A 26,530-nucleotide genomic window follows, 5' to 3' on the forward strand; every position below is an offset into this window, starting at 1 on the left:
AGAAAACGTAGGCTTTGTTCCCTTCATGAAGCATCCCCGCAGGTTTCATGATAATTTGACCTGTTCAAGGGGTCCGTAAATAGCTGCACCAGAATAACTACAATGTCTGCCTATTGCATGTTCACCCTGAAGCAGTCTCTCTCACTCTCTCTCTCTCTTCCTGCTCGCATTCAACGGATGTAGTGCTGAGAGAAAGAGAGAGAAAGAATAAAAGAGAAGAAAAGAGACACAGAGAGGGGGGGAACACGGGGGCGGGGGGGGAGACACGGGGGACACACAGAGAGAGGGGGACACACGGGGGGAACAGAGGGAAGGGGGGAACAGAGGGAAGGGGGGAACAGAGGGAAGGGGGGAACAGAGGGGGGGGGGGAGGAACAGAGGGGGGGGGGAGGAGCAGAGGGAGGTGGGGAGGAACAGAGGGGGGGGGGAGGAACAGAGGGGGGGGGGAGGAACAGAGGGGGGGGGGAGGAACAGAGGGGGGGGGGAGGAACAGGGGGGGGGGAGGAACAGAGGGGGGGGGGAGGAACAGAGGGGGGGGAGAGGAACAGAGGGGGGGGAGAGGAACAGAGGGGGGGGAGAGGAACAGAGGGGGGGGAGAGGAACAGAGGGGGGGGAGAGGAACAGAGGGGGGGGAGAGGAACAGAGGGGGGGGAGAGGAACAGAGGGGGGGGAGAGGAACAGAGGGGGGGGAGAGGAACAGAGGGGGGGGAGAGGAACAGAGGGGGGGGAGAGGAACAGAGGGGGGGGAGAGGAACAGAGGGGGGGGAGAGGAACAGAGGGGGGGGAGAGGAACAGAGGGGGGGGAGAGGAACAGAGGGGGGGGAGAGGAACAGAGGGGGGGGAGAGGAACAGAGGGGGGGGAGAGGAACAGAGGGGGGGGAGAGGAACAGAGGGGGGGGAGAGGAACAGAGGGGGGGGAGAGGAACAGAGGGGGGGGAGAGGAACAGAGGGGGGGGAGAGGAACAGAGGGGGGGGAGAGGAACAGAGGGGGGGGAGAGGAACAGAGGGGGGGGAGAGGAACAGAGGGGGGGGAGAGGAACAGAGGGGGGGGAGAGGAACAGAGGGGGGGGAGAGGAACAGAGGGGGGGGAGAGGAACAGAGGGGGGGGAGAGGAACAGAGGGGGGGGAGAGGAACAGAGGGGGGGGAGAGGAACAGAGGGGGGGGAGAGGAACAGAGGGGGGGGAGAGGAACAGAGGGGGGGGAGAGGAACAGAGGGGGGGGAGAGGAACAGAGGGGGGGGAGAGGAACAGAGGGGGGGGAGAGGAACAGAGGGGGGGGAGAGGAACAGAGGGGGGGGGAGAGGAACAGAGGGGGGGGAGAGGAACAGAGGGGGGGGAGAGGAACAGAGGGGGGGGAGAGGAACAGAGGGGGGGGGAGAGGAACAGAGGGGGGGGGAGAGGAACAGAGGGGGGGGGAGAGGAACAGAGGGGGGGGAGAGGAACAGAGGGGGGGGAGAGGAACAGAGGGGGGGGAGAGGAACAGAGGGGGGGGAGAGGAACAGACGGGGGGGAGAGGAACAGAGGGGGGGGAGAGGAACAGAGGGGGGGGAGAGGAACAGAGGGGGGGGAGAGGAACAGGGGGGGGGGGAGAGGAACAGAGGGGGGGGAGAGGAACAGAGGGGGGGGAGAGGAACAGAGGGGGGGGAGAGGAACAGAGGGGGGGGAGAGGAACAGAGGGGGGGGAGAGGAACAGAGGGGGGGGAGAGGAACAGAGGGGGGGGAGAGGAACAGAGGGGGGGGAGAGGAACAGAGGGGGGGGGAGAGGAACAGAGGGGGGGGAGAGGAACAGAGGGGGGGGAGAGGAACAGAGGGGGGGGAGAGGAACAGAGGGGGGGGAGGAACAGAGGGGGGGGGAGGGGAGAGAGAGACGGGGGGGGGGGGGGGGGGAAGAGGGGAGGGGAGGGAGAGACAGAGAGCAGCAAGTAGCAGCCTCGGGTGTGAACTACCTGCAGCTTTCGGAGACACAGCCAGCCAAACAGCCCCATTCTTCAGGGCACCTTGAAGCCTTTCACTTCAAAACATAAACCATGAGGAAAAGAGGCAGCTCCAGCTGTTTGAAGTTTGTCACCTTGTGCTCACACCTGGGAATGGGAAACAGATCACATGGCCGAGCCGGGAGAACAGGATCCCAGCTGAAGCTCCCAGTACAGGGCAGGCAGACAGCTGCTCCATCAGAGCAACTGTGTCATGAGACCATGTAGTGTCATGCGTCACATCCCTTTCTGTGGACTGAGGGGCTCTCAGCTCAGCATTATCGAACCCTGACAGTGTGGAAGCAGGCCACTCAGCCCATCGACTCCACACTGACCCTCTGAAGTACATCCCATCCAAATCCACCACTCCCTATTGTATCCCTGTAACCCTGCATTTCCCATGGCTAACCCACCCAGCCTCCACATCCCTGGACACTATGGGCAGTTTAGCATGGACAATCCACCTAACCTGCACATCTGGACTCTGGGAGGAAACTGGAGCACCCAGAGGAAACCCATGCAGACACGGGGAGAATGTGCAAACTCCACACAGACTAAAAGCCTGAGCCTGGAATCAAACTATGGTCCCTCACGCTATGAAGCAACAGTGCTAACCACTGAGTCACCGTGCTGCTCTGTATATTGCAGTTTGGGAAAGCTATGCTTTTGCCATGACCCTGCTTTGTCAACTAGCCATCCAGCCAAACTGAGCAAACAGAGGCCTTAGTTATGTTCATGACTGAGTCCGACCCTGGAAATCCCTCCAAGCTGCCCGTGTGGGAGAGCTTCCTGCTCAGCATGAAGCCACAGGGTAGCTGCAGCCCATTGCTTTCTCCCCATCAGTGGATGTTATGCAGATATTAGTCACCGACTGACTTTCCTGAGGTTGGGCTCCACAGCTCCAATGGCTTCACTTCAAAAACGCTACAGTGGCCGCAAAGAGGTGTGTGTCACCCAGTGCTGGTGACAGGGGCCAGATAAACACACCTCTTGCATTTTACGGAATGCCAATTGGTCACTGCTAAGAGGGCTATTTCTGTGGTGTCTATCAACACAGCTCTTATCTGGAAAATTCAAACCAAGTGCAGCGTGAAACCCACTGGGAATGTGTTCCACGTCAACCCTGCTTTGGGGAGACATGACCCCTCCACCTTTCTGTGTCACAGAACAGTCCTAGGCCATTGTGGTTTGTCTTACAAAGAGAGATCATTCAACTGTTGACCTGCACTGAAGGGGTTTCGGAGCATAACTGAAGATCTCATTCAGGTCTGTGACCAGGTCAGAGCCTGGGAATCCTGCAGCAAGTAATACACCTCCTGTCTCCCCATTGCCTGTCCCAAGTCAGGAGTGGGATGGAATACTCCTCACTTGCCTGGATGAGTGCAGGTCCAAGAAGCTTGACACTACCCCGGACAAAGCCCCCACTTGATTAGCACCACATCCACAAGCATCTACTCCCTCAGTATACACTACATCCATGATGTACTGCAGCAATTCACCAAAGATCCTCAGGCAGCACCTTCTCAACCCACGCCCACTTCCATCCAGCAGGACAAAGGCAGCAGATACATGGGAACACCACCCCCTGCAAGTTCCCCTGAGCCCTCCCCATTCTGACTGAGAAATATATCACTGTTCCTTCACTGTTACTGGGTCACAATCCTGGAAGTCCCCCCACAAAGGGATTTGTGGGTCAACCCACAGCACATGGACTGCAGGGGTTTAGGAAGGCAGCTCACCCCCACTTCACAAGGGGCAACTCGGGACAAGAGATCAACACTGGCCCAGCCAGTGACTCCCACGGCTCATGAACAAAAAACAGGAGAAACCTGACAAGACGAGTTTGCTGCCAAACGATGATAATGCCTATCAGAGGGAGCAGACAGTACAGCCCTCTGAGCCTGCTCCAACAATCTAAACCATCGTGTCTCAACCTGGCCTTCCAAGCTGCTTTCACATGTGCTCACTGTAACCCTCGCTTTCCTGACAGACCAACTTACCCATCCAGCCTTAACCATCAGCCACATCAGGACACCAAATACCCCCCGGGGTAGAGAGATACAAACAGTGACAACCCTGAGTGAAGACACTGTTAGTAAACTGCAAACTGTACCCCAATTGCTGTGCCTTCCCACTCTCAAAGGACACATCAGTGTTGGTAGTTCCTGTTCGATCCAGCATTGCAACAGAGAAACGTACCCTCGGTGTCGATGTTCTGGTCAGGGATCTCCAGTTCGATGTAGCTCATGTTGGACTCTTTCCATGACCCACTGAACATACTTGAAAAGTAGCCAGACTGCAAAATACAGAACAAACAAAAATATTCACGGGTTAGGTGCCTTTCCTAGCTGCTGACAAGCCACAGTACACAAAATTACAGCTAGTGCGATGTGGTCAGAAACTCAGCACATCTGGTAGCATCGATGGAGAGAGTGCACAGTTAACACTTCAAGTCCAGTGTGACCTACCCACAGGACTGAAGGAGAGAGAGATGGAAACAGAGGTTGGTTTGAGGTGAACTGGTCCCTCAGTGAGGTTTGACCCTTGGCTTCTTTGCTATGTCAAATGGAGGAGAGCAATGGGGCCAGGACTCCATCTCCCAGGAAGGCAGAGGGAGGGGGTCAACAGGGCAATAGAAAGGGATGCTTGGCGTGGGCAGCCTGTGGCACACATTCAGCTCCACAGTTAGTGTCCACCTTGACCACTGCTATCAGCACTGAACAGCTTCACCCTGTGGTCAGCTGCTGATAGTCCCAGGCTTATGTCAACTGGCCGAGCATTCAGACAACTCCAGACCCACAAGCCAACAAAGGACTTGCCTGATCATTCTCAACAGCAACGACCACATCACTGGCTGGGCCAGCATTTCCTGCTCATCCCCAAATACTCAGAGGGTAATTGCGATTCCTTCACATCCCTGTGGTCTGGAGTCACATGTCGGTCAGGCTAGGTAAGGATGGCAGATTCCCTTCCCTTCCCATGAGTGTACCAGGTGGGATTTCCTGACAATTGACACTGGTTTTATGGTCACCATTCAACTGGCAATTCCAGATTTGGAAAGCTCAAGTTTGCAATCACGTCACAGCTGGATTGAAAGCCGGGTCTCTGGATTCAGAGTCTCACGGCGATAGTACGGTACGGAAGGAGGAGTGACTGATCCTGACTCAGTGAAACTTCTCAGGTCTGTGGGAAACGAAGGAGAAGAATGCAGTGATGTGACACATGGAAGAATTCACTGCTGATTTCCCAGAACATCAGACTCCTTCAGAGGGGAGGCTTCGCCAGGCTGGTCATGACCGAATGGTTCTGAACATCTTTAAACTGAAAACACAAATCCCTGCAAGGATATCCCTCTCACTTTAAAAGAAAGTTAGCTGTGTTACCCAGGGATTCTAGTGGTATGTGAAATTATACAGCAGTCTCACAGTAATTGGCCCCTTCTCATCAATGGTCTCCATTTAATTGCTCCTCCTTTTTGTCAGAATGTGCAATTTCTTGGCCCCTTATAATTAGAGAGCTAATTCTGTCAACTCCTGCATTGTTCGAAAAAAAACACAGCAGCTCCTGAAATGGCAACAAATACTTCTCTCGGTCCCTGATCACAGACTCGAGGCATTCCTGCTCACCCGGAATTCAACTCCAGGTGAACTGACGAGCATCCCCCCACCCCCGGGTCTCCTCCTCCTCCATACAGAAGATCAGGCAGGCTGTCAGCAAACTTGGAAACCCCAGGTAGGGGCTGATCATTAACAATGATTCACAGCAGAGTTCACATTCATCCAAAAGAGCTGTTCGCAAAGACTGCACTGAATCTATTCAGTCAAAGCAGAGCTGATCAGCCAGGTGAGGCAGCACAACCAGATAGGAGCCAGCCCCAATCAGCTCCACATGACAGGGAGAGGGGTGACATGTTGTAAATTCTAATCTATCCTCCAGCAGAAAAAACACAAGTTGATGGAAGGAGAACTGCAGAAGACCATTCAGCCCATCGAGTCTGCTCCCACACACCATCAGATGCTGGCTCATCTCTCTTTGACCTTTATTTTATTGTCTGCCCTTTGGTAACCTTTCCCCTCCCTCATCAATGCAGAGGAGGAATGACTCAGCCCTGTGGAGACTCCAGGACCGAGCCTTGGCTGCTTTCTGGGCAGAGAGAATTCTAAACCAACAATCTTCTGAGAGGAATCATTCCTCCTCTTCACCATCTGAAAAGGGATACTCCTCTTCTGCAAGCATGGCCTTGTGTTCAATCGCTCTGTCCAGGGGAACAGGCCCCTTCAGATATTCAGTGTTTCAGTCACATACCCTGTGATCTTTCAGAAATCCAATATGTACAGGTCTTTCCTCAGAAGAAACCCTTACATGGGAACGGTCCATCGAGTGAACCTCCCCTGATGCTTCTGAAGGGATTAGATCCTTTCCTGAATACTCAGCCCTCCAGGTGTGGTCTCTCAGTACCAGGCAGGAGCAGCTTCTCCCCAGACAGTCCTCTTGGCAGTATGGCTGGGAGCCTGAACAGACTCCGAGTTTGAACCTCTCTCAGTTCCTTCTGGGCTCTCTGACCAGAGCTGCATGGCCCTTGCGGCTGTTTTGATCTCATGCTGTAATCTCTCTCCTTTCTGAAACCATGGTCATGGGGAGAGGGTGTCACTGGCTGGGCCAACATTTCTTGTTCAGCCCTGATTACCCAGAAGGCAGTTCAAGGTCAGGAGGTCAGCAGTCACATGGAAGCCGGATTGGGCAATGACAGATTTCCTTCCCTGAACAACATGACCAAATATTTTTAAATCATTACCTCTTTTCCCACACTCCCTCATACACTCCAGCTAGTTTGTCTTTCTGCACTGTTCTCTTCCTGCCTCACTGCTGCTTATTGCTTTCTCATTTCCCCCCATCTCTCTTTCTCGCCCTGTACTCATCTCTCACTCTTGCTTTGTTTGTTTGTCTCTCTCTCTCTCTGACAGTCCCTGCTGATCTCCTCCTCTCTCACACTGCTGTTATGTTGTCATTCCTTCCTCCGCCCTTGTATCACACAGCTCTCAGTTGGTGTTGTTCTTGGATGCTGGTCTCTGCTGTCTGCATCCTTGCTGTTTTTCTGACATTGCTCTCCCTCTCTCACCAGTTGGTGTTTTTAGCACTGGCAGGGTGAAGTCTCATTTCCTGAATTTCTGTTTGAGATGGATCTGAAATTGGTCAAGTACTTTGCTACCAGCAGAGTTATTGGAGTCATTGAAGGGACTGCTGGACTTGCACATGGATAGCAGTGAGTTGAGGGGTGCACAGGTTAAGTTACTATGTTTTACATTAGGGTTAAATCTCGGCACAACATTGTGGTCCACATTGTGCAGTATTTTTCTATTCCATTCTAAATGGTAGAGGGTTGTCTTTTGGGCTGGTGACCTGTGATCAGAGTTGTTCCACAGGGATCAGTGCTAGATCCACTTTTGTTTGTCATTTACAGAAATGATTGAGATGAAAACACTGAAAGCATGGTTACTAAGTTTGCAGATGAAACCAAGGTTGATAGTATCGTGGATCGTGAAGGAGGTTATCTAAGATTATAAAAAGGTCATGATCAATTAGGTCAAAGGGATGATGAAGAGTGGCAGATGGAGTTTAATTTGGATAAATATGAGGTTTTACATTTTGGTAAACCAAACAAAGACAAAACTAAAAATTAGAAGTTGGACCTTGGGCAGTGTCGTTGAGCAGAGAGATCAGGGGTTCAGGTACATAATTATCGGAGGTCTGCTTCACATACAGATACGGGGGTTAACTAAGCACTTAGCACAGTTGGCTTCAATGTTCACACCTTGGAGTATCAGAGTTGGGGTATTATGTTGAGGTTGAACAGGATGTTGGTGAGGCACCTTCTGGAACACTGTGTCCAGTTCTGGTCACCCTGTTGCAGGAAGGATATTATCAAGCTGGAGAGGGTTGAGAGAGATTTACCAGGATATTGCTGGGAATTGAGAGTTTGAGGTATAATGGGAGGTTGGAGAGGCTGGGATTTTTGTCATGGGAGCAGAGGAGGCTGAAGGGTGACCTTACAGACAGACATTCACAAGGTGGGTGGCATGTGGCTTTTGAAGACTCGGCAGAAGAGTTTTAGGGTGAGATGAGAAAGATTTTGAAAGATCATGGTGGGGCTTTGTGATGTTTTTGAAACAGAGAGTGGTTTGTGTGTAGAATGAACTTGCAGACAAAGTGGAGGCTGTGAATCCTGGTACAATGTTGAAAAGGCACTTTGATGAATGACCCTTGCCATTGAGGGAAGGAAACTGCCATCCTTACCTGGTCTGGTCTACATGTGACTCCAGAGCTCCACCAATGTGGGTGACTCCAAACTGCCCTCTGGGTAATGAGGGATGGGCATCACAAGCTGGCCAAACTAACGATGCCCTCATCCCATGAATGAACTGAAAATACGAGGTTTGGAGGGATATGGGCCAATTGCAGGCAGGTGGGATGGAGTTTAGTTTGGGACTATGACATAGCACAGAGTGGCTGGACTAAAGGGTCTATTTCAGTGTTGTATGACTGTATGACTCTGTGATACAGCAGGCTTTTCAAGCTGGGAAATAATGCAGGTCATCAGGGAAGGAGCACACTATTCTGCCTCTCAAGGCTCAGGAAGATGATGGTTGATATTTGACCTGTACTTCACAGTGCAATCCAGTCTGCCGATCCCCAATCTCCAGAAACCACAACAGTCTCATCAGATTGGTCTTCAGTGACAGGCCAACACAAAAGGAGTACAGATGTCCAACCATTTTCAGACATTTCTCCTTGTCCCTCACCAGGGGCGGTTTGATGGGGTTCAGAACAAGGTCAAAACATTCTCTCCACATGACACAGAGTGAGGTGCCAGCATCCTCTCCCTAACACAGGGACACCCTGTAAAGGGGGGCAGTGCCCTCTCTCTCTGACACAGGGACACCCTGTAAAGGGGGGCAGTGCCCTCTCTCTCCCTGACACAGGGACACCCTGCAAAGGGGGGCAGTGCCCTCTCTCTCCCTGACACAGGGACACCCTGCAAAGGGGGGCAGTGCCCTCTCTCTCCCTGACACAGGGACACCCTGCAAAGGGGGGCAGTGCCCTCTCTCTCCCTGACACAGGGACACCCTGCAAAGGGGGGCAGTGCCCTCTCTCTCCCTGACACAGGGACACCCTGCAAAGGGGGGCAGTGCCCTCTCTCTCCCTGACACAGGGACACCCTGCAAAGGGGGGCAGTGCCCTCTCTCTCCCTGACACAGGGACACCCTGCAAAGGGGGGCAGTGCCCTCTCTCTCCCTGACACAGGGACACCCTGCAAAGGGGGGCAGTGCCCTCTCTCTCCCTGACACAGGGACACCCTGCAAAGGGGGGCAGTGCCCTCTCTCTCCCTGACACAGGGACACCCTGCAAAGGGGGGCAGTGCCCTCTCTCTCCCTGACACAGGGACACCCTGCAAAGGGGGGCAGTGCCCTCTCTCTCCCTGACACAGGGACACCCTGCAAAGGGGGGCAGTGCCCTCTCTCTCCCTGACACAGGGACACCCTGTAAAGGGGGGCAGTGCCCTCTCTCTCCCTGACACAGGGACACCCTGTAAAGGGGGGCAGTGCCCTCTCTCTCCCTGACACAGGGACACCCTGTAAAGGGGGGCAGTGCCCTCTCTCTCCCTGACACAGGGACACCCTGTAAAGGGGGGCAGTGCCCTCTCTCTCCCTGACACAGGGACACCCTGTAAAGGGGGGCAGTGCCCTCTCTCTCCCTGACACAGGGACACCCTGTAAAGGGGGGCAGTGCCCTCTCTCTCCCTGACACAGGGACACCCTGTAAAGGGGGGCAGTGCCCTCTCTCTCCCTGACACAGGGACACCCTGTAAAGGGGGGCAGTGCCCTCTCTCTCCCTGACACAGGGACACCCTGTAAAGGGGGGCAGTGCCCTCTCTCTCCCTGACACAGGGACACCCTGTAAAGGGGGGCAGTGCCCTCTCTCTCCCTGACACAGGGACACCCTGTAAAGGGGGGCAGTGCCCTCTCTCTCCCTGACACAGGGACACCCTGTAAAGGGGGGCAGTGCCCTCTCTCTCTCTGACACAGGGACACCCTGTAAAGGGGGGCAGTGCCCTCTCTCTCTCTGACACAGGGACACCCTGTAAAGGGGGGCAGTGCCCTCTCTCTCTCTGACACAGGGACACCCTGTAAAGGGGGGCAGTGCCCTCTCTCTCTCTGACACAGGGACACCCTGTAAAGGGGGGCAGTGCCCTCTCTCTCTCTGACACAGGGACACCCTGTAAAGGGGGGCAGTGCCCTCTCTCTCCCTGACACAGGGACACCCTGTAAAGGGGGGCAGTGCCCTCTCTCTCTCTGACACAGGGACACCCTGTAAAGGGGGGCAGTGCCCTCTCTCTCCCTGACACAGGGACACCCTGTAAAGGGGGGCAGTGCCCTCTCTCTCCCTGACACAGGGACACCCTGTAAAGGGGGGCAGTGCCCTCTCTCTCTCTGACACAGGGACACCCTGTAAAGGGGGGCAGTGCCCTCTCTCTCTCTGACACAGGGACACCCTGTAAAGGGGGGCAGTGCCCTCTCTCTCTCTGACACAGGGACACCATGTAAAGGGGGGCAGTGCCCTCTCTCTCTCTGACACAGGGACACCCTGTAAAGGGGGGCAGTGCCCTCTCTCTCTCTGACACAGGGACACCCTGTAAAGGGGGGCAGTGCCCTCTCTCTCTCTGACACAGGGACACCCTGTAAAATGGGGCAGTGCCCTCTCTCTCTCTGACACAGGGACACCCTGTAAAGGGGGGCAGTGCCCTCTCTCTCTCTGACACAGGGACACCCTGTAAAGGGGGGCAGTGCCCTCTCTCTCTCTGACACAGGGACACCCTGTAAAGGGGGGCAGTGCCCTCTCTCTGACACAAGGACACCCTGTAAAGGGGGGCAGTGCCCTCTCTCTCTCTGACACAGGGACACCCTGTAAAGGGGGGCAGTGCCCTCTCTCTCTCTGACACAGGGACACCCTGTAAAGGGGGGCAGTGCCCTCTCTCTCTCTGACACAGGGACACCCTGTAAAGGGGGGCAGTGCCCTCTCTCTCTCTGACACAGGGACACCCTGTAAAGGGGGGCAGTGCCCTCTCTCTCTCTGACACAGGGACACCCTGTAAAGGGGGGCAGTGCCCTCTCTCTCTCTGACACAGGGACACCCTGTAAAGGGGGGCAGTGCCCTCTCTCTCTCTGACACAGGGACACCCTGTAAAGGGGGGCAGTGCCCTCTCTCTCTCTGACACAGGGACACCCTGTAAAGGGGGGCAGTGCCCTCTCTCTCTCTGACACAGGGACACCCTGTAAAGGGGGGCAGTGCCCTCTCTCTGACACAAGGACACCCTGTAAAGGGGGGCAGTGCCCTCTCTCTCTGACACAGGGACACCCTGTGAAGGTGGACATATCCTACCTGACAGAGGTAAATCTTGTGAAGATGCCATTCCTGTCCCAGAGCACAGATGGTGATGTCACTGTTTTCACCAGCGAGGAATAGAGTTTGGTAAATATACTTGGAAGTGCTTTTCAACTTTTTCCTGTGAAATGAAGAGAATGGAGCCTGCTGTGATAATACAACTAAAACAAGATCATGATGCAGCAGACATGTGGGATGGTTCTTTAATCAGCTGGGATACTAAGGTGGAGCATGCTCTGGAGACTGAGATTTACTCACAGTGCCGCGTGAACTGACCAAGCTCCCTGAGTCGGACCTGATGGCTACATGCCCAAAACTAGTCCTCAGCATTTCTCCAAACCTCACAGTTTGCTGTTCTGAAACTTGCAGCAGCCTCCAACCTTTCAGGGTCACCAGCAGTCTGCCCAGGGAAAAAACTGCATGAGCTGGTTTCCTGCAGCTGGACTCTCATGTACCTCATACAAAGATCATCCTCCAGCACTCTGTCTTCCTGAAGTTTACAGTGAATCGGGCACTGCCACTGAATGCTCAGCTACTGGTTACCTTTCTTAACCTCGAGCACAGGATCCTCACCTGGGTCTGTGTCCAAATTACTGAAGGATAGGTCTGACCATCACACCCACCAACCAGCGATCAAAGGACTCTCTTGCCTCATGTATGTTCCATCCCACAATAAATATCCTGCTCAGAAGCACCTCTCGCAAACAAAGCAACCTCAAAATGGGGCACCATAGTGGTTCCGTGGTTAGCACTACTGCCTCACAGCACCAGGGACCCAGGTTTGATTCCAGCCGCAGGTGACTGTCTGGAGTTTGCACATCCTCCCACAGCCCAGGGATGTGTAGACGAGATGGATTATCCATAGGAAATGCAGGGTGACAGAGCTAGGTTAAAGAATTAGTCTCGGTGGGATATTGTTTGCAGAGTCTGAATGGTCCGCTTGCACACTATAGGGACTCTCTGAAAGTAACCAATCACACCAAGCAGAGTGGAGGTGAGACTTTTTTTGAAGAAATTATTTCAGAGAGATTGTCGTAGAGTAAGTTAGTAAACGACCAGTCAACAGCAATGTAGTGACAGATAGTTGAGGAGTTATTTCACAATGCCGAGAATGGATACCCTCAGACGTGGGAGCAGAATTTAGGCCATTCAGCCCATCGAGTCAGCTCCAGCATTCAATCATGGCTGACAGCTTTCTCAACCCTATTCTCCCATATTTCAACAACAAAACTAACTTCCAAGAGATGAAGTACCATCTATGAATTTTCAGACATATCAAAGATAGTATTGAGCTTGAAGGAATAGAGTAAAATTGTGTGAAGACAAAGGGCAGTGAGGGAACAGGGCAGAATATCAAACAAAGACTGATCCATTGACTGGAGATTTTTTGGAAGAGACAACACATGCTGTGGATACAGTACCATCAGTGGGTGTACTGTACTTTAGATTTCCACAAGACATTGGATAAGGTGCCAAGTGTGAAGTTATTGTGAAAAAGAACAGGTCATTGTGTAGGGAGCAGCAAATCAGCTGGAATCAAATCCTGGCTCCTGAACAGGAACAGCTTGGCAAAGTATCAAGAGTGGGAGAAAGTAAGGACTGCAGATGCTGGAGGTCAGAGCTGAAAAAGCGCAGCAGGTCAGGCAGCATCAAAGGTGCAGGAGAATCGACGTTTCAAGCATCAGCCCTTCTTCAGGAATCTTCAACAACAGATCCCAACTGATGGACTGTGCACATTGATCATTTCATTTCAGGAAGGGGATAAATGCGTTGGAGACAGTTCATACAAGGTTCACCAAAGGATGGATAGTCAATTGGGGAAGACTTGGGACAGACAAGATTTTGACCAACTGGGATGCAGCAGATTTGGGGGAGGTGGGTTGGAGGGGGGGCACTCTGAATGAAACTTGTCAGGCCCTGAAGGACTTGCCAGGGTAGACGCAGAGAGGAAGTTTTCCAAGAATCCACTGTCACGATCTTATTGGCTTTGAAAATGAAATATCATCCATTCACAATAAGTTTAGTGAAATTGTTTGCTCTCCGAGGGTAGTTACTCTTTGAGCCTTTTCAAGAAAAGAGGCAATAAATCGTTGTACGGCAAAGGCAGATTGATAGTTGCCAAGCAAGGGGGTGAAAGATTATCGGAGATAGGTGGGAATGTGGCTTCAAAGTTGCAGTTTGATCAACTGTGACCTTACTGAATGGCAGAGCAGGCTCAACGGGCAGAATGGCCTCCCTGTTAATAGAACCTGGACTGACAGCAAATACTGGAATATGAAACAATGTGCTGGAGAAACAAGTTCAGCTGCATCCACAGGGAGAGAAAAAAGGAGCATGTTTCAAGTGCGATCAGGCTCCTCTTGAGAGCATGAATGGGCTGGCAATGGTCACTCTATCTCCTTCCTCTCTGCATGTTGGTCAGTCTGTCTGGAACTCAGCGTCATGCACTGTTTCCTGAACGACTGGTTTAAGGCCAGAAGATATGAGAGTCCAATTAGGCCATTTGACCCATCAAGTTTACTCTCTCATTCAATCATGGCTGAAATGTTTCTCAATCTCAGTCTCCTGCTTTCTCCCCTAACCAATGATCCCTTTACCAAATCAGGAGCCAAAGTATGACTGTTTTCAAAATGCTCCATGACTTGACCTTCACAGCCTTCTGCTGTAATGATTCGATAGATTCACTACCCTCTGGCTGAAGAAATTGCTCCCCACGTCAGTTCTGAAAGGTTTTGCCCTTGGATACCAGCATCTCCTCCGCATGGAAAAACCTTTTGGATCGGCACTGTACCCAGCATTCCCAATGCGACCATCAGATCGCTCCTCACTCCTTCTGAACTCCATCGAACACAGACCCTCAATCCTTCATTTCCAATCCACTCGTGGAAACCTATTCCAGACACCCCCCCCCCGCCCGCCTCTAACATCAGGATACAGGACTCAAAACCAATCAGAATATTCCCAAACGGGACACACCGACCCTGGACTGGGGGAGGAAGGGGCGCCCACATTTCTGGGAACTCTGAATCCACTCCCAGCTGGGCACAAGTCAAGCTATCAATGATGGGAGAGGACAGGTATTGAGGTGGGCTAGGGAGGGATCTGCAGCATGCACTGAGGCCCTTCTACCCATTTGGTTCCTGCTAACCACTGGAGGTGGGAGGACCCTACAATTCCACTTTTCCTGCAGTTAGGGCAAGGCACCAGTGCGCAAATGCCTGCTCTGGGGAAGCTCAGTGCAGAGGCCTGCGGTGTGCAGCAACCTCCCTGCACTGGGCTTGGAAAGATACAAGGGGCCAAGTGGACCAGAACTGCCCAGCTGATAGGGGGGTCACGTGACTCACACCCGGGCACGTCGCGCATGCGCCCAGTGCCGCCCGCGACGTTGTGGAGGGGCACGTGACCTACCTCCAGCGCGCGGGCCCCCCCCCACGTGACCCACCGCCGCCGGAGGGGGGAGACGCTGCGCATGCGCCCCTCACCTCCGCGGCCCGGCCGCCTCCAGGGCCTCGGGCCTCCCGCTCTCGTCGTCGTCGTCGTCGTCTCCATCCTCCTCCCCGCGCCGCCGTTTGCGCTTCCTCCGCTCGCACTGGCACTGGCACTCGGAGGCGCCCGAGGGGAGGGCGGCGGACACCAGCCGGCTGCCTAGGCCGCCCATTGACCTTCCCGGGGTTTTATTTCCTCTCCCTCTCTGTCAATCGGAGCTTCTCCTCCTCCTCCGGCGCCGCCTCCTCCTCCACCAGCTCGCCGCCATCTTGTCCCCGCCCTGGGGGTGAAGGGGGTGGGGCCCAGCTCTCCACCAATCACAGCCCGCCTCCACCAATCACAGCCCGCCTCCACCAATCACAGCCCGTCTCCACCAATCACAGCCCAGCTCTCCACCAATCACAGCCCGCCTCCACCAATCACAGCCCGCCTCCACCAATCACATCCCAGCTCTCCACCAATCACAGCCCGCCTCCACCAATCACAGCCCGCCTCCACCAATCACAGCCCAGCTCTCCACCAATCACAGCCCAGCTCTCCACCAATCACAGCCCGCCTCCACCAATCACAGCCCGCCTCCACCAATCACATCCCAGCTCTCCACCAATCACAGCCCGCCTCCACCAATCACAGCCCGCCTCCCTCTTAAAGCGAGGACGCACCGCTGCCCTATTCCGGGTGCGCAACCGAAATTCACAACCCCGCCCACCCTCCCAACACCCCCTGACCCTGTGAGGCCACTACTCCCCATGATGTTGGACTGGGGTGGACCGAGTACGACAAAACCAACCGCCGGCGTGGCATTTTCGAGATCGCAGGCTTTTCGTGGCGTTGCCCCCTCCCCCGACCTCGGGGTGAGGGGGGGGGTACCCTCCCAAAGCCTGTGGTTCCTCGGGCCATCCCGCTGGGTCCTCGCCCGGCCTCGTGTCATTCGTTGACTTGCCCCCCGGGTTCACGGCGCCGGCTCCTGCAGGAGTTACTCCGGCCCCGTCCCGTCGCGTCCCCATCCCGTCCTCCGGCGTAGCCCTCACACCTCGTCACACTGAGTTACAGAGACGTACATCACGGAAACAGACCCTTCAGTCCAACCCGTCCATGCCCAGCCAATATCCTGAATGGATCTTGTCCCGTTTGCCAGCGCTTGGCCCATATCCCTCCTGATGCTGCCATGAGTGGAGTGTCGAATATTGTCCCCTGCTTCCACATTCCACTCACACCAGTTTTGAGATTAGATTAGATTCCCTACAAGTCCACACTGACCCTCTGGAGTAACCCACCCAGTCCCATTTCCCTCTGACTAATGCACCTAACACTATGGGCAAATTAGTATGGCCAATTCACCTGACCTGCACGTCTTTGGACTGTGACAGGAAACCCACGCAGACCCAGGGAGCATTCTTTGAGCTTTTGAGCTCACTGCCTTTCAATTCTGTGTCTGCGTGCTCTTCTTGATCAAAAAGACCTGACGAAGGAGCAGTGTCCCGAAAGCCTGGGACTTCAAATAAACCTGTCGGGCTGCAACCTGATTTTGTGTGACTTCTGACTTTGCCTACCCCAGTCCCAACACCAGCACCTCCACATAGGTCTTCTCAAGGCAAGACCACAGTTACAATGCAAGTGGTAAATAACTAGACCGGATTGGATACACCATTGTTGAAACTGAATGGGGGCCAGGGCTTGGGAAGATCAGAATGATTAAGAGCGGACATCTTAATGCATCCTTTCAAAGAAAGGACAGTGGTAATCTGAACCACAACGTCCCAAGAAGCAGTTGAAAAATTACCAAACTTGTCTTGTTCATGGACACTTGGGTTTATTGGGACAAAAGGGATTCACGAAGATTGAATCAATTGGAGGAGAAGGGAGAGGGTGTGAATAGCTTGCTTCTCTTCCTGAGTGGCTGATGCACTGGACCTTGTGTACCTTAGGCCATGGGAAAATCACTCGAATTAAACAAAAAGGATGCAGAGGCTGGAACATCTGATCAGCAGAACCCCGGAGGAATTTAGCAGGTCTTTCAGACTCACAGATGTTCCCAGAGATGGTGAAAGCATGTCAATGTGGTAGATGTAGCTGTGTTTCACTGTGAGGATTGACAGCAATCTGTCATTCCGCATCTTTGCTGCAGCATTTCGGAGCTGCAGTTGCAGCTGCCCCCATGAGTACTCTGTGTAAGTAATCTCTTCCCTGCCATGGAGAATACAGCAAGCTGGACCCAAACTTCCTGTGACAGGACAAAGAGCAGAATCTCTTGCAAATCACTTCAGACAATCGGGTGGGGGTCATCTCTGATTGAACAGCAGCAGTGATTCATTTTTAATTAAAACATTTGGAATGTAAATGTTTCATTTCTTTGCCCTCAATGATTTAGAATGCACTTAGCAGGTCGACTGACTGCCTTGATCCACAGGAAGAGGTAATTGCCAGGGTGAAAGTGAGGACTGCAGATGCTGGAGATTACAGTCAAGATGAGAGTGCTGCTGGAAATGCACAGCAGGTCAGGCAACATTCGAGGAGCAGGAAAATGGACTTTTCTGGCAGGAGCTGAATTATCTTGCTGGTTAAAGCACAGCAGATTAGGCAGCATCCAAGGAACAGGAAATTCGACGTTTCGGGCCAGAGCCCTTCATCAGGTACTGCCAGGGTGTCAATCCTTCCAATGCACAGCAAGAACACATCTCTGGGTCACATTTCCAGACCTCCACAAAACGCGGTCTCTGGTGTGGCCAAGCAATCTGTTCCACCCAAACTGGCTCTTAATGTAGATGTAACTATCAGCTGATTAAAAGGTATCAGAACAGAATTAGGTAATTTGGCCCATCCACTGCTCTGCTACTTGATCATGGCTGATATGTTCCTCAACTCCATTAACCTCCCTTCTCCACAGAACCTTTGATTCCCTTAATAATCAAGGTTCTGTGTTTCTGTCTTAAATACATTCAAGACATGGCCTCCATAGCCCTCTGTGGTAATGAATTCCACAGATTAATCAGCCTCTGGCTGAAGAAATTCCTCATCTCAGTTTGAGAGGGTTGTCCCTTCACTCTGAGGCTGTGCCCTAGTCTCTGCTACTGGTGGAAACATCTTTGTGACCACTCTGTCCAGACAGATCAGTGTTCTGTAAGTTTCAGTCAGATTCCCCTCATCCTTCTAAACTCCATCAAATGCAGACCCAGAATCATCAACCGCTCCTCACACGACAAGCCTTTCATCCCTGCGATCATTCACATTAACCTCCTCGGGAATCCTTCCAAAACCTTAAGAACCAGGAGCAGGGGTAGGCCATTCAGCCCTTCGAGCCTGCTCTGCCACTCAATAAGATCACAGCTGATCCTTTCGTGGACTCAGCTCCACTTACCCGCCCTCTCACCATGTCCCTTAATTCCTTTATTTTTCACAGAAGTATCTACTTTAGCTTTAAAAGTGATTATTGAAGTAGCATCAACTGCTTCCTTGGGCAAGGAATTCCATAGATTAGCAACCCTGTGGATGAAGATGTTCCTTCTCAGTACAGTTCTAAACCTGCTTCCTCTAATCGTGAGGCCATGCCCTCTTATTCTCGGTTCACCCACCTGTAGAAACATCCTGTCAATTTCTATTTTATCAATTCCCTTCATAATTCTATGCATTTCTATAAGATCCCCCGCCACCCCCATCATTCTTCTGAATTCCAATGAATATAATCCCAATCTCCTCAGTCTCTCCTCATAAGCCAACCCCCTCAACTCTGGAATCAACCCTGTGAACCTCCTGCACCCCCTCAAGTGCCAGGACATCCTTTCTTAAGTAAGGAGACCAAATCTGCACACAGTACCCCAGGTGTGGCCTCACCAGCCCCTTGTACAGCTGTAACATTCCCTCTCTGCTTTTAAACTCAACCCCTTCAGCAATGAAGGACAAAATTCCATTTGCCTTCCTCATTACTTGTTGTACCTACAGACACGTGGTCGCCAACTGCAAATCATCTCTCTAAATTGTAAATAATTGTGGCCACAACACCGATCTCTGAGGCACACCACTAGTCACTGATTGCCAGCCAGAATATCACTCATTTGTCCCCACTCTTTGCTTCCTGTCAGTCAACCAATCGTCTCTCCATGGCTAATACTCTACTCTAACACCACACATCCTTATCTTATGCAGCAGCCTCCTGTGTGGTATCTTGTCAAAGGCCTTTTGCAAATCTCGGTACACCATATCCACTAGGTCCCTGTTGTCTACCTTGCTTGAAATGTCTTCATAGAATTCCAAAAGATATGTGAAGCATGACCTGTCCTTCCTGAACCCATTCTGCGTCTGCCCAATAGGACAATTTCTTTCACGATGCCCTGCTATTTCTTCATTAATAATAAACTCAAGTATCATTCCCACTACAGAGGTTAAGGGCACTGGGCTATAATTCCTCATCTTTTGTCCACTTCCCTTTTTAAGCAGTGGTGTCACATTTGCTATTTTCCAATCTGCTGGAACTGCCTTAAAGTCCTGCAAATTTTGGAAAATCAACACAAGTGTACTTGCTATTTCTCCCGCCGTCTCGTTTCGTACCCTGGGATGCATTCCATCAGAGCTAGGAGACTTGTCTATCCTGAGCTCCAATAACTTGCTCAACACCATATCTGCAGTAATAATAATTTTTTCCAGCTCCTCACTGCCCTTTGTCTCTTTGTCAAGTACTGGCATGTTATTGGTGCGCTCCACTGTGAAGACCAATACAGAACACCTATTCAGTGCCTTGGCCATTTCATCATAGCCCATAACTAAATGCTTCTTCTCCTCCTCAAAAGCACCAATGTTTTACTGAAGCCACTCTTTTTCAGTTTATATATTTGCAGAAACCTTTGTGCTCCGTGCTTCTGCTTTTTCTGTTTGTTTTTTTCTCATGTTCTATCTTACTTTTCTTTATAGCTCTTTTGTGGTTTTCTGTTGACCTTTAAAGTTTTCCCAATCTTCTAGTTTCCTGCTGTTCTGGTCCTGCTCTTGTACGCCCTCTCTTTCAATTTGATAGTGTCCCTTATTTTCTTAGACACCCATGGCAGAGTACCCCTTTTCTTACAGACCTTCCTTTTCACTGGAATATAATTTTCCTGAACACGTTGAAAAATTGCTTTGAAAGTCCTCCACTGCTCGTCAATTGCCCCATCATAAAATCTTTGTTTCCAGTCTACTTTAGCCAAGTCCTCTCTCATTCTTTTGTAGTCTCCCTTGTTTAAGCACAGGACCCTGGCATTGGATTTTATCTTTACACTCTCCATCTGTGTTCTAAATTCAACCATATTGTGACCACTCCTTCCAAGACGATCTCTAACTATGAGGTCATTAATTATTCCTGTCTCATTACACAGGACCAGATCTAGGATAGGTTGCTCTCTCGTCGGTTCCATTACATACTGTTCAAGAAAATATCATGGATACACTCAATGAACTCCTCCTCAAAACTGCCCTGGCTGAGCTGGTTTGACCAATTGACATGGAGATCAAAATCCTCCATGATAATTGCCATACTATTTTTACAGTCATTAGTCATTTCTTTGTTTATTGCCCGCCCCAATGTGGTGTTATTATTTGGTGGCCGAGAGACTACCCCCAACAGTGACTTTTTCTTCTTAGAAGTTATCATTTCCACCCAAATGGATTTGACTGCATGCTCCATCGAACCGATATCATCTCTCAGCACCGCCCTGATGTTGTCCTTGAATATCAGAGTTACACCACCTTTCCTGCATTCCTGTCTAGCCTTCCGAATAGTCTGGTACCCCTGGCTCTTTAATTCCCAACATATCCTTCCTCAGATAAGGGGCCCAAAACTGACCCGGAGCTTGTCCAGATACTTTGTGTCCCCTATGACACGGGTTCACCTCTGACACCCCAACTCTCTCTTTGCTGTTGCCTGACTTTGGGGTGGAGGGATGGATTGGAAAGAACCCCCAACCCACCCCAACACGCGGAAGATGCAAGATCATGCACTAACTGGCTCTTCCACCAGGAACAGCTACACACAAACTTCCAATATAACCCTTCAGCAGCACAGATTGAGTGAAGGATTAATATCGAGTCCAATTTGTAGACTCAGGTAAATATCAAGCATCAGTCAGTGCTGCAATATTGGATTGGAGCATGCTGGACTGAGCCAATCACTACAACAGGCATAAACACAGAGTACTGGAGAAACTCAGCAGGTCTCATAGCATCTGTGCAGAGAGAAACAAGAACAGAGAGGAAGAGTCAAAGTGGGCTGGAAACATTCACTGTTTCTCTGTCCACAGACACTGCCAGACCTGTTGGGTTTCCCCAGCACTTTGTTTTTGTTTCAGGTTTTTAGCATCTGCTGTATTTTGCTGCGACTTGCCTCTTAAACAGACAAGTTGTCTGTTCCAGTCACACAGTTACTGTGATATCTGAGGAAGCTTTCCCTCAGTCTGCACCCACTACTGACGCAAGCAAAGAATGGGGAGCTTAAAGAAATCATCTGGTGCTCAGACCATCATTATCTGATAGATGTAAACTTTAATTCCTTCTCATTCCACGAGCAATCACCAAAACCTTGTGAATGAAATACATGCTCCGTTGGGCTTGGATGCTGATTGACAGAGCTGGTGAAAGAAGGGGACTTCTTTCCCAACTTTGATTAGTTGAAGCAGATTTTCCCCTCTTTCTCACACCTTGACAGCGTTCAACAGGGAAAAGGTGACAAGGGACACTTGTCACAGCACAGCTGACTGCAAGTGTAATGAAGAGAAGTTGGGTTTAAGGGGAAATCACCTCAAGGTTCAAGAAGTGAATCCGTGTTTTAACCCACTGCACTGAAAGGCACGGTTAGTAACAGTGGGAGACTGCAAAGACTCCATTTGTATAAATGTCAGGGCATGTGAGATGATGGAACTAAAGCCTTTGCAATTTGATGGGATTTTCCTTCTGTCACGGAGGTAGTGCTGTACGCAGTGGTTAACAGTCTGCACACAGTAGGAAACGGACTCCGAACAGGGATGGCTTTGCAGCCAGGCTGGTATATCATCCCTATCTCTGAACGGGTGTAAAAGATTGTTGAAAGAGGTTCACTGTTGGCGATGCAGAAATGGCATGTCCATCCCCACCGCCCCCATACCGCGTAGGTTGTAGCGGCACCAGTGGATGAGTCTTGGCCTCCCTGAATAGGAATGATTGGGAAGCAGAAATCAGCAGGAGCTGAAGGACATTAGCATCGAGTCCACCTCCTTCTCATTCATTGCCATGCAACAGGAAGGTGGGAGGGATGCATTGAAATGTACTTGACCAAGGCAAGCAAACATTCTGCCTGCTCCCTCCTCACACTTCCAAGCAAAGTTGTTTCCTCACGGATGTCATGTTTTAGCACAGTCCAAGGGATTCAGCAAGGTGGAGATGGATGAACTACACCCACAGCAGTGCAAACAGGTAGGTCCATTACATTCCCCACTGGCAGTGACATTCAGATCACTTCCTGGGTGTTACCCCAGTGCCAGAGGGTGTGGGGAAATGGTCACCATGGCATACCTTGTGGTTAATTCACAGACCACCTGCTCTCACTAACCACAACAGAGAGGGAACCACCCTCCTTTACCGAGGCAGATTGGCCCAAAACGCCAGGGAGAAATCCTCTGCTCTCTGCTGTTGTAGTGCTGAGGGACCCGTCTCAACAGGTAGAGAGTCACTACCACAAGGTGGTGGTGGGAGGTACAGAATTGTTTCTGTGGCAGTGGGAACTGCCAAACAGAGATTGAAGACTCACTGGACTTTTAAATCCAGAGGCGAAAGTGAATTGATGGGTCTAAGAGACTGGTGAAATCAGTTGTAGATGTAGAAACGGCGTTTCCATACCAGAGGCCATCTCAAATGGGAGCTTAGGTTTCTGATAAACAAGGGTGGCTGCTTTTGTACAGAGCTGACAAGGAATATTTTCTTGCCGGCTGAGGAAGCTGTGACATTCCTTCCCACAGCTAGTGGGGGACTGCATTCATTGCCAGCAGATAGACAGAGACACCTTTAAATCAGTCATGGATTGAAGGGTTATTGACCATAAGCAGGACGGTGGATTGGAGGATCAATGAGAGGAGCAACTGGTTTCAACGTGTGGAAGAGGTGACAGGAGCAGGTGTGCCCTTCCTTCTGGTGCTTACCGTGTTCTGTTTTACACACCTTGACACGCAGTGAGATCCACATTCCCACCACACTCTACATGAAAACGTTTCCCTAACATTGCCTTCCGAACTCTGCCCTGATCTGAAACGTGGATCGTCTCTGCTTATCGATTCCTCAAGGAAAGGGGATCAGTTCTTTCCTTACTATACCCCTCATACATTTGATGCATCTTAATCATGTTCTATCTCAAAATACGCTGAAGAAACAATTTACAGCCCATAAACCGGCCCTTTGGTCCTCCAATCCTGAGCCGATCCAAATCCACTGTCTAAACCTAATTGCCCAATTCGTAAGCACCGTATCCCTCTGCTCCCCCACTTACTCCTGCATCTGTCCAGACGCACCTTAAAACTCTGCTCCAACCCACAACCAGAGTCGTGCCAATCTCTCTCCGTGACTGAAATTCTCCTGGGCAATCTCCCTCTCTCCAGCTCAATCACATCCCTCTGCTACAATGGATGCCAGAATTGCACACAATACTAGAGCTGTGGCTGTGCAGGTCCAGCGACACCACCAGGCTCTCAAACACTCTACCTTGCGTAATGCAGGCCAGTGTTAGACACTCCTTCATAACCACTATCTCCCCATCCCTACCTGAAGGCATTGGTGTACATGAACACCAAAGGTCTCTCGGATATTCTGTGCTTCCCAGAGTTCTGCCCTTTACCATTCGTCCTGCTCAGTGCCTCACCTTACATGTGCTGTGGAGGTGCTAGCGTTGGACTAGGATGGACAAAGTTAAAATCATCACACCACCAGGTTCCAGTCCGAACAGTTCATGTGCAAGTACAAATTTGAGATCAGTTGAGCCAGAAACATTGCTCATCACAATGGACATTTTGGCACTGTGCACAAACATTCCCCACCCTGAATGCATCATTGCAACAGTCTCAGCACTCGATACCAATGACCAATCTCCAGGCACCATCCTCCCACTCATCCTTTATCCTTGACCACAACAACGTGACCTTAGACAACCAGCTCTTTATCCAGACCCACAGAACAGCCATGGGGAGCACATTTGCACCCCAAATGTGCCAACGTTAGGAAAGCTTATACTTCCAAACAAACCTGTTGGACTGTAACCCAGTGTTGTATGTTAATTTTTAAACCTTTCTTAACCTTACACTTAACGGTGTTGGATTCCATTGCGATCTGATCCGGTCCTTCTGCTCAGTCTGTCAAATTCCTCCTCGTTATCCATAAATCCAACAGAATACAATTGGAAAGACGTGAACCCTTTTCAGTCAGTGTGTTTTGACTTGGACAGTCTGGTTGGAAAAGACTCGTTGCCTCAGCCTGACATAACTTGGTGATAATTTAGATCATTCCGTGTTGACAGCAGCTAAAACACCAACCATATAGCATTCCTTGCTCATGCCAACTCACCCAACATCAGGCCAGTCAGAGAACAGGGCCTCACCTGACCACAGACTCTGAAAGCCGCTTCTTGCTTAGTGCGCTTAGACAGGGCAGGAGGGCCTGCCCACCCCCAAAAGAGGACAGGTGGAATGTTTTTGAACCATCCCCAGAACACCACAGCTCAGTTCCAACATTCCCACTCAGTGACACTCCAGAATTTGTCACTGGTTGCCATGGACAAGGGGAGGGGGAAGGCACCAAAACCATGGAGAGAGCACCAGGGGCGCTCAGGATTGGTCACCCAAACCATGTGATTGAACCAGAATGGGAGCAAGTCGCCATTATGGCTGAGGCGGCGATACAGATTGCCCGAGGAGGGGAGAATGGTGTGGCTACAATTCACCTTCAGGATGGATATAAAATCCCTGCAGTATGGAATAAACCATTCGGCCCATCATATGCTGTCAGAGGCACTTGCAAATGTTGTTATTTCTGCAGAAATCACAAGGTGGCATCATGAAGGTATATGTACCAAGAAATAACTAACAGAAAAGGGAGGTGGTCAACTGGTATAAACAGATGTATTGACATGACCATTGTAGTTGTCACGCACAAAGGGAGGTTGTATAACCAAGATAACCAAATAAAACAGGGCGGGGGTTGCACGCTAACAACAGGCCACAGGCAGATATGTTAAGGCGATTAGATTAACAGCTGCACAGAGCAATACAACTATCACTAATGAGATAAAAGGGGATGTACAGGGAGGCTCATAGAAAACTGTATAAGTGTGCAATAATATTATTCAGAAGTGTGCCTACTTCGTGGTCACCTGGGCTTGCAAGAACACTTAATAAAAGACAGCTTCAGAATTTGACTCGGACTTAAATTAATCAATAGTGAGCTTGGTTTCTCACATATGCTAACGAAAGTGAGCTGCATCTCCTGCTCCCACTGCCACCTACCCACCGGAACAACTCACCCACTTGGCCTTTTTAAACTGTGTCACCAGCTGCCAACAATGACCCTCATTCTGACCCAACACCACACTAAAATCAACACAACATCCAGCCTTTGTTTTTCATCACAGAGAAATGTTTTCATGCAAACTTAGTTCACACACTGCCTGGGCCTTGGCACTGTGTCTAATGGAAAGCAGCATTTCCATTGGAGAGAGTTTGGAATCACACCAGGTCGATTGCAAACCCAAAACAGCATGTTGCCATCTTCAAAGTGGAACACAATCTCACAAACATAGCTTCAAGGTTTTTAGGTGAAATGAATCCTTGATGAATTATCCACTCAGAGCTACTCATTTAAAACAATTCCAGTGATTTGTCAGTAAACTATCTGCTCACAGCATTATCTTGTTTCAGATGTACTCTACACTTGGATCATTCAGTCGTACTATCACTGGTTTTCATCATTCTCCTCTTCATTGATCTTGGGCTCAGTATTCAGACTTTAAAAGAATTTCCAACCTCAGTGTTGAAGCAAGATGACATCATCCCAGCGACTTGCTTCCTTCCCTCCAGGTTCTTGAAGCTGCATGGAACGGCCACAAGGACCACACACCGACAGAGCCACCACTCAACCCGAACCAGCCTCACTCATTGCAGTTGGAGGGGGGGGGGGGGGGGGGGGGGACAGCATTTCACCAGCAATGTATTCTCAACCTGCAGGGATTTTTTAAATAACAAAAAAAATACACTCATGCAATGAGGGTGCTGCTGGCTCGGCCAGCATTTATTGCCCATCCCTAATTGTCCAGAGGGTAGTTAAAAATCAACCACATGGCTCTGAGTTTGGAGTCACATCTTGGCCAGACCAGCTCAGGATGCCAGATTTCCAAGGACAGATGGATTTCTCCTGGTTTCATGATCATTATTTAAAACTGCATTTCAGAGTTTCTAGTTTTAAAATTATATAATTCAAATATTACCATCCATTATGGTGGGATGCGAGTTCATGTTCCCAGAACATTAGAGCTTCATGGATTCAGTGTGGAGCAAATGATAACATGAGGCCATCACCTCTGCAAAGCAGTAAGGATGACCAAACCGGACGCATTAAACTGTAGGAATGGCAACACAGGCATTTCACATCAGAACACA

General features: G+C 50.8%; 1 protein-coding gene across 2 annotated transcripts in view; it reads right to left on the reverse strand.

Annotated features, from left to right (window-relative positions):
• The window catches only part of gmcl1 (germ cell-less, spermatogenesis associated), a 58,271-nt gene extending 43,098 nt beyond the window's left edge, over positions 1–15,173 (reverse strand). For both annotated transcript variants that reach the window (XM_060856434.1, XM_060856435.1), the window contains exons 1-3: positions 14,897–15,173; positions 11,412–11,535; positions 4,173–4,269 (exon numbers count right to left, since the gene is read on the reverse strand). In XM_060856434.1, coding sequence (XP_060712417.1) covers positions 4,173–4,269; positions 11,412–11,535; positions 14,897–15,072 — 397 coding nt within the window. In that variant the 5' untranslated portion in view covers positions 15,073–15,173. The remainder of the gene's footprint in view (positions 1–4,172; positions 4,270–11,411; positions 11,536–14,896) is intronic.
• Positions 15,174–26,530: the final 11,357 nt, after the last annotated feature.

Source organism: Hemiscyllium ocellatum, chromosome 48 (assembly GCF_020745735.1).
Source record: "Hemiscyllium ocellatum isolate sHemOce1 chromosome 48, sHemOce1.pat.X.cur, whole genome shotgun sequence".
Classification (NCBI taxonomy): Eukaryota; Metazoa; Chordata; class Chondrichthyes; order Orectolobiformes; family Hemiscylliidae; genus Hemiscyllium; species Hemiscyllium ocellatum.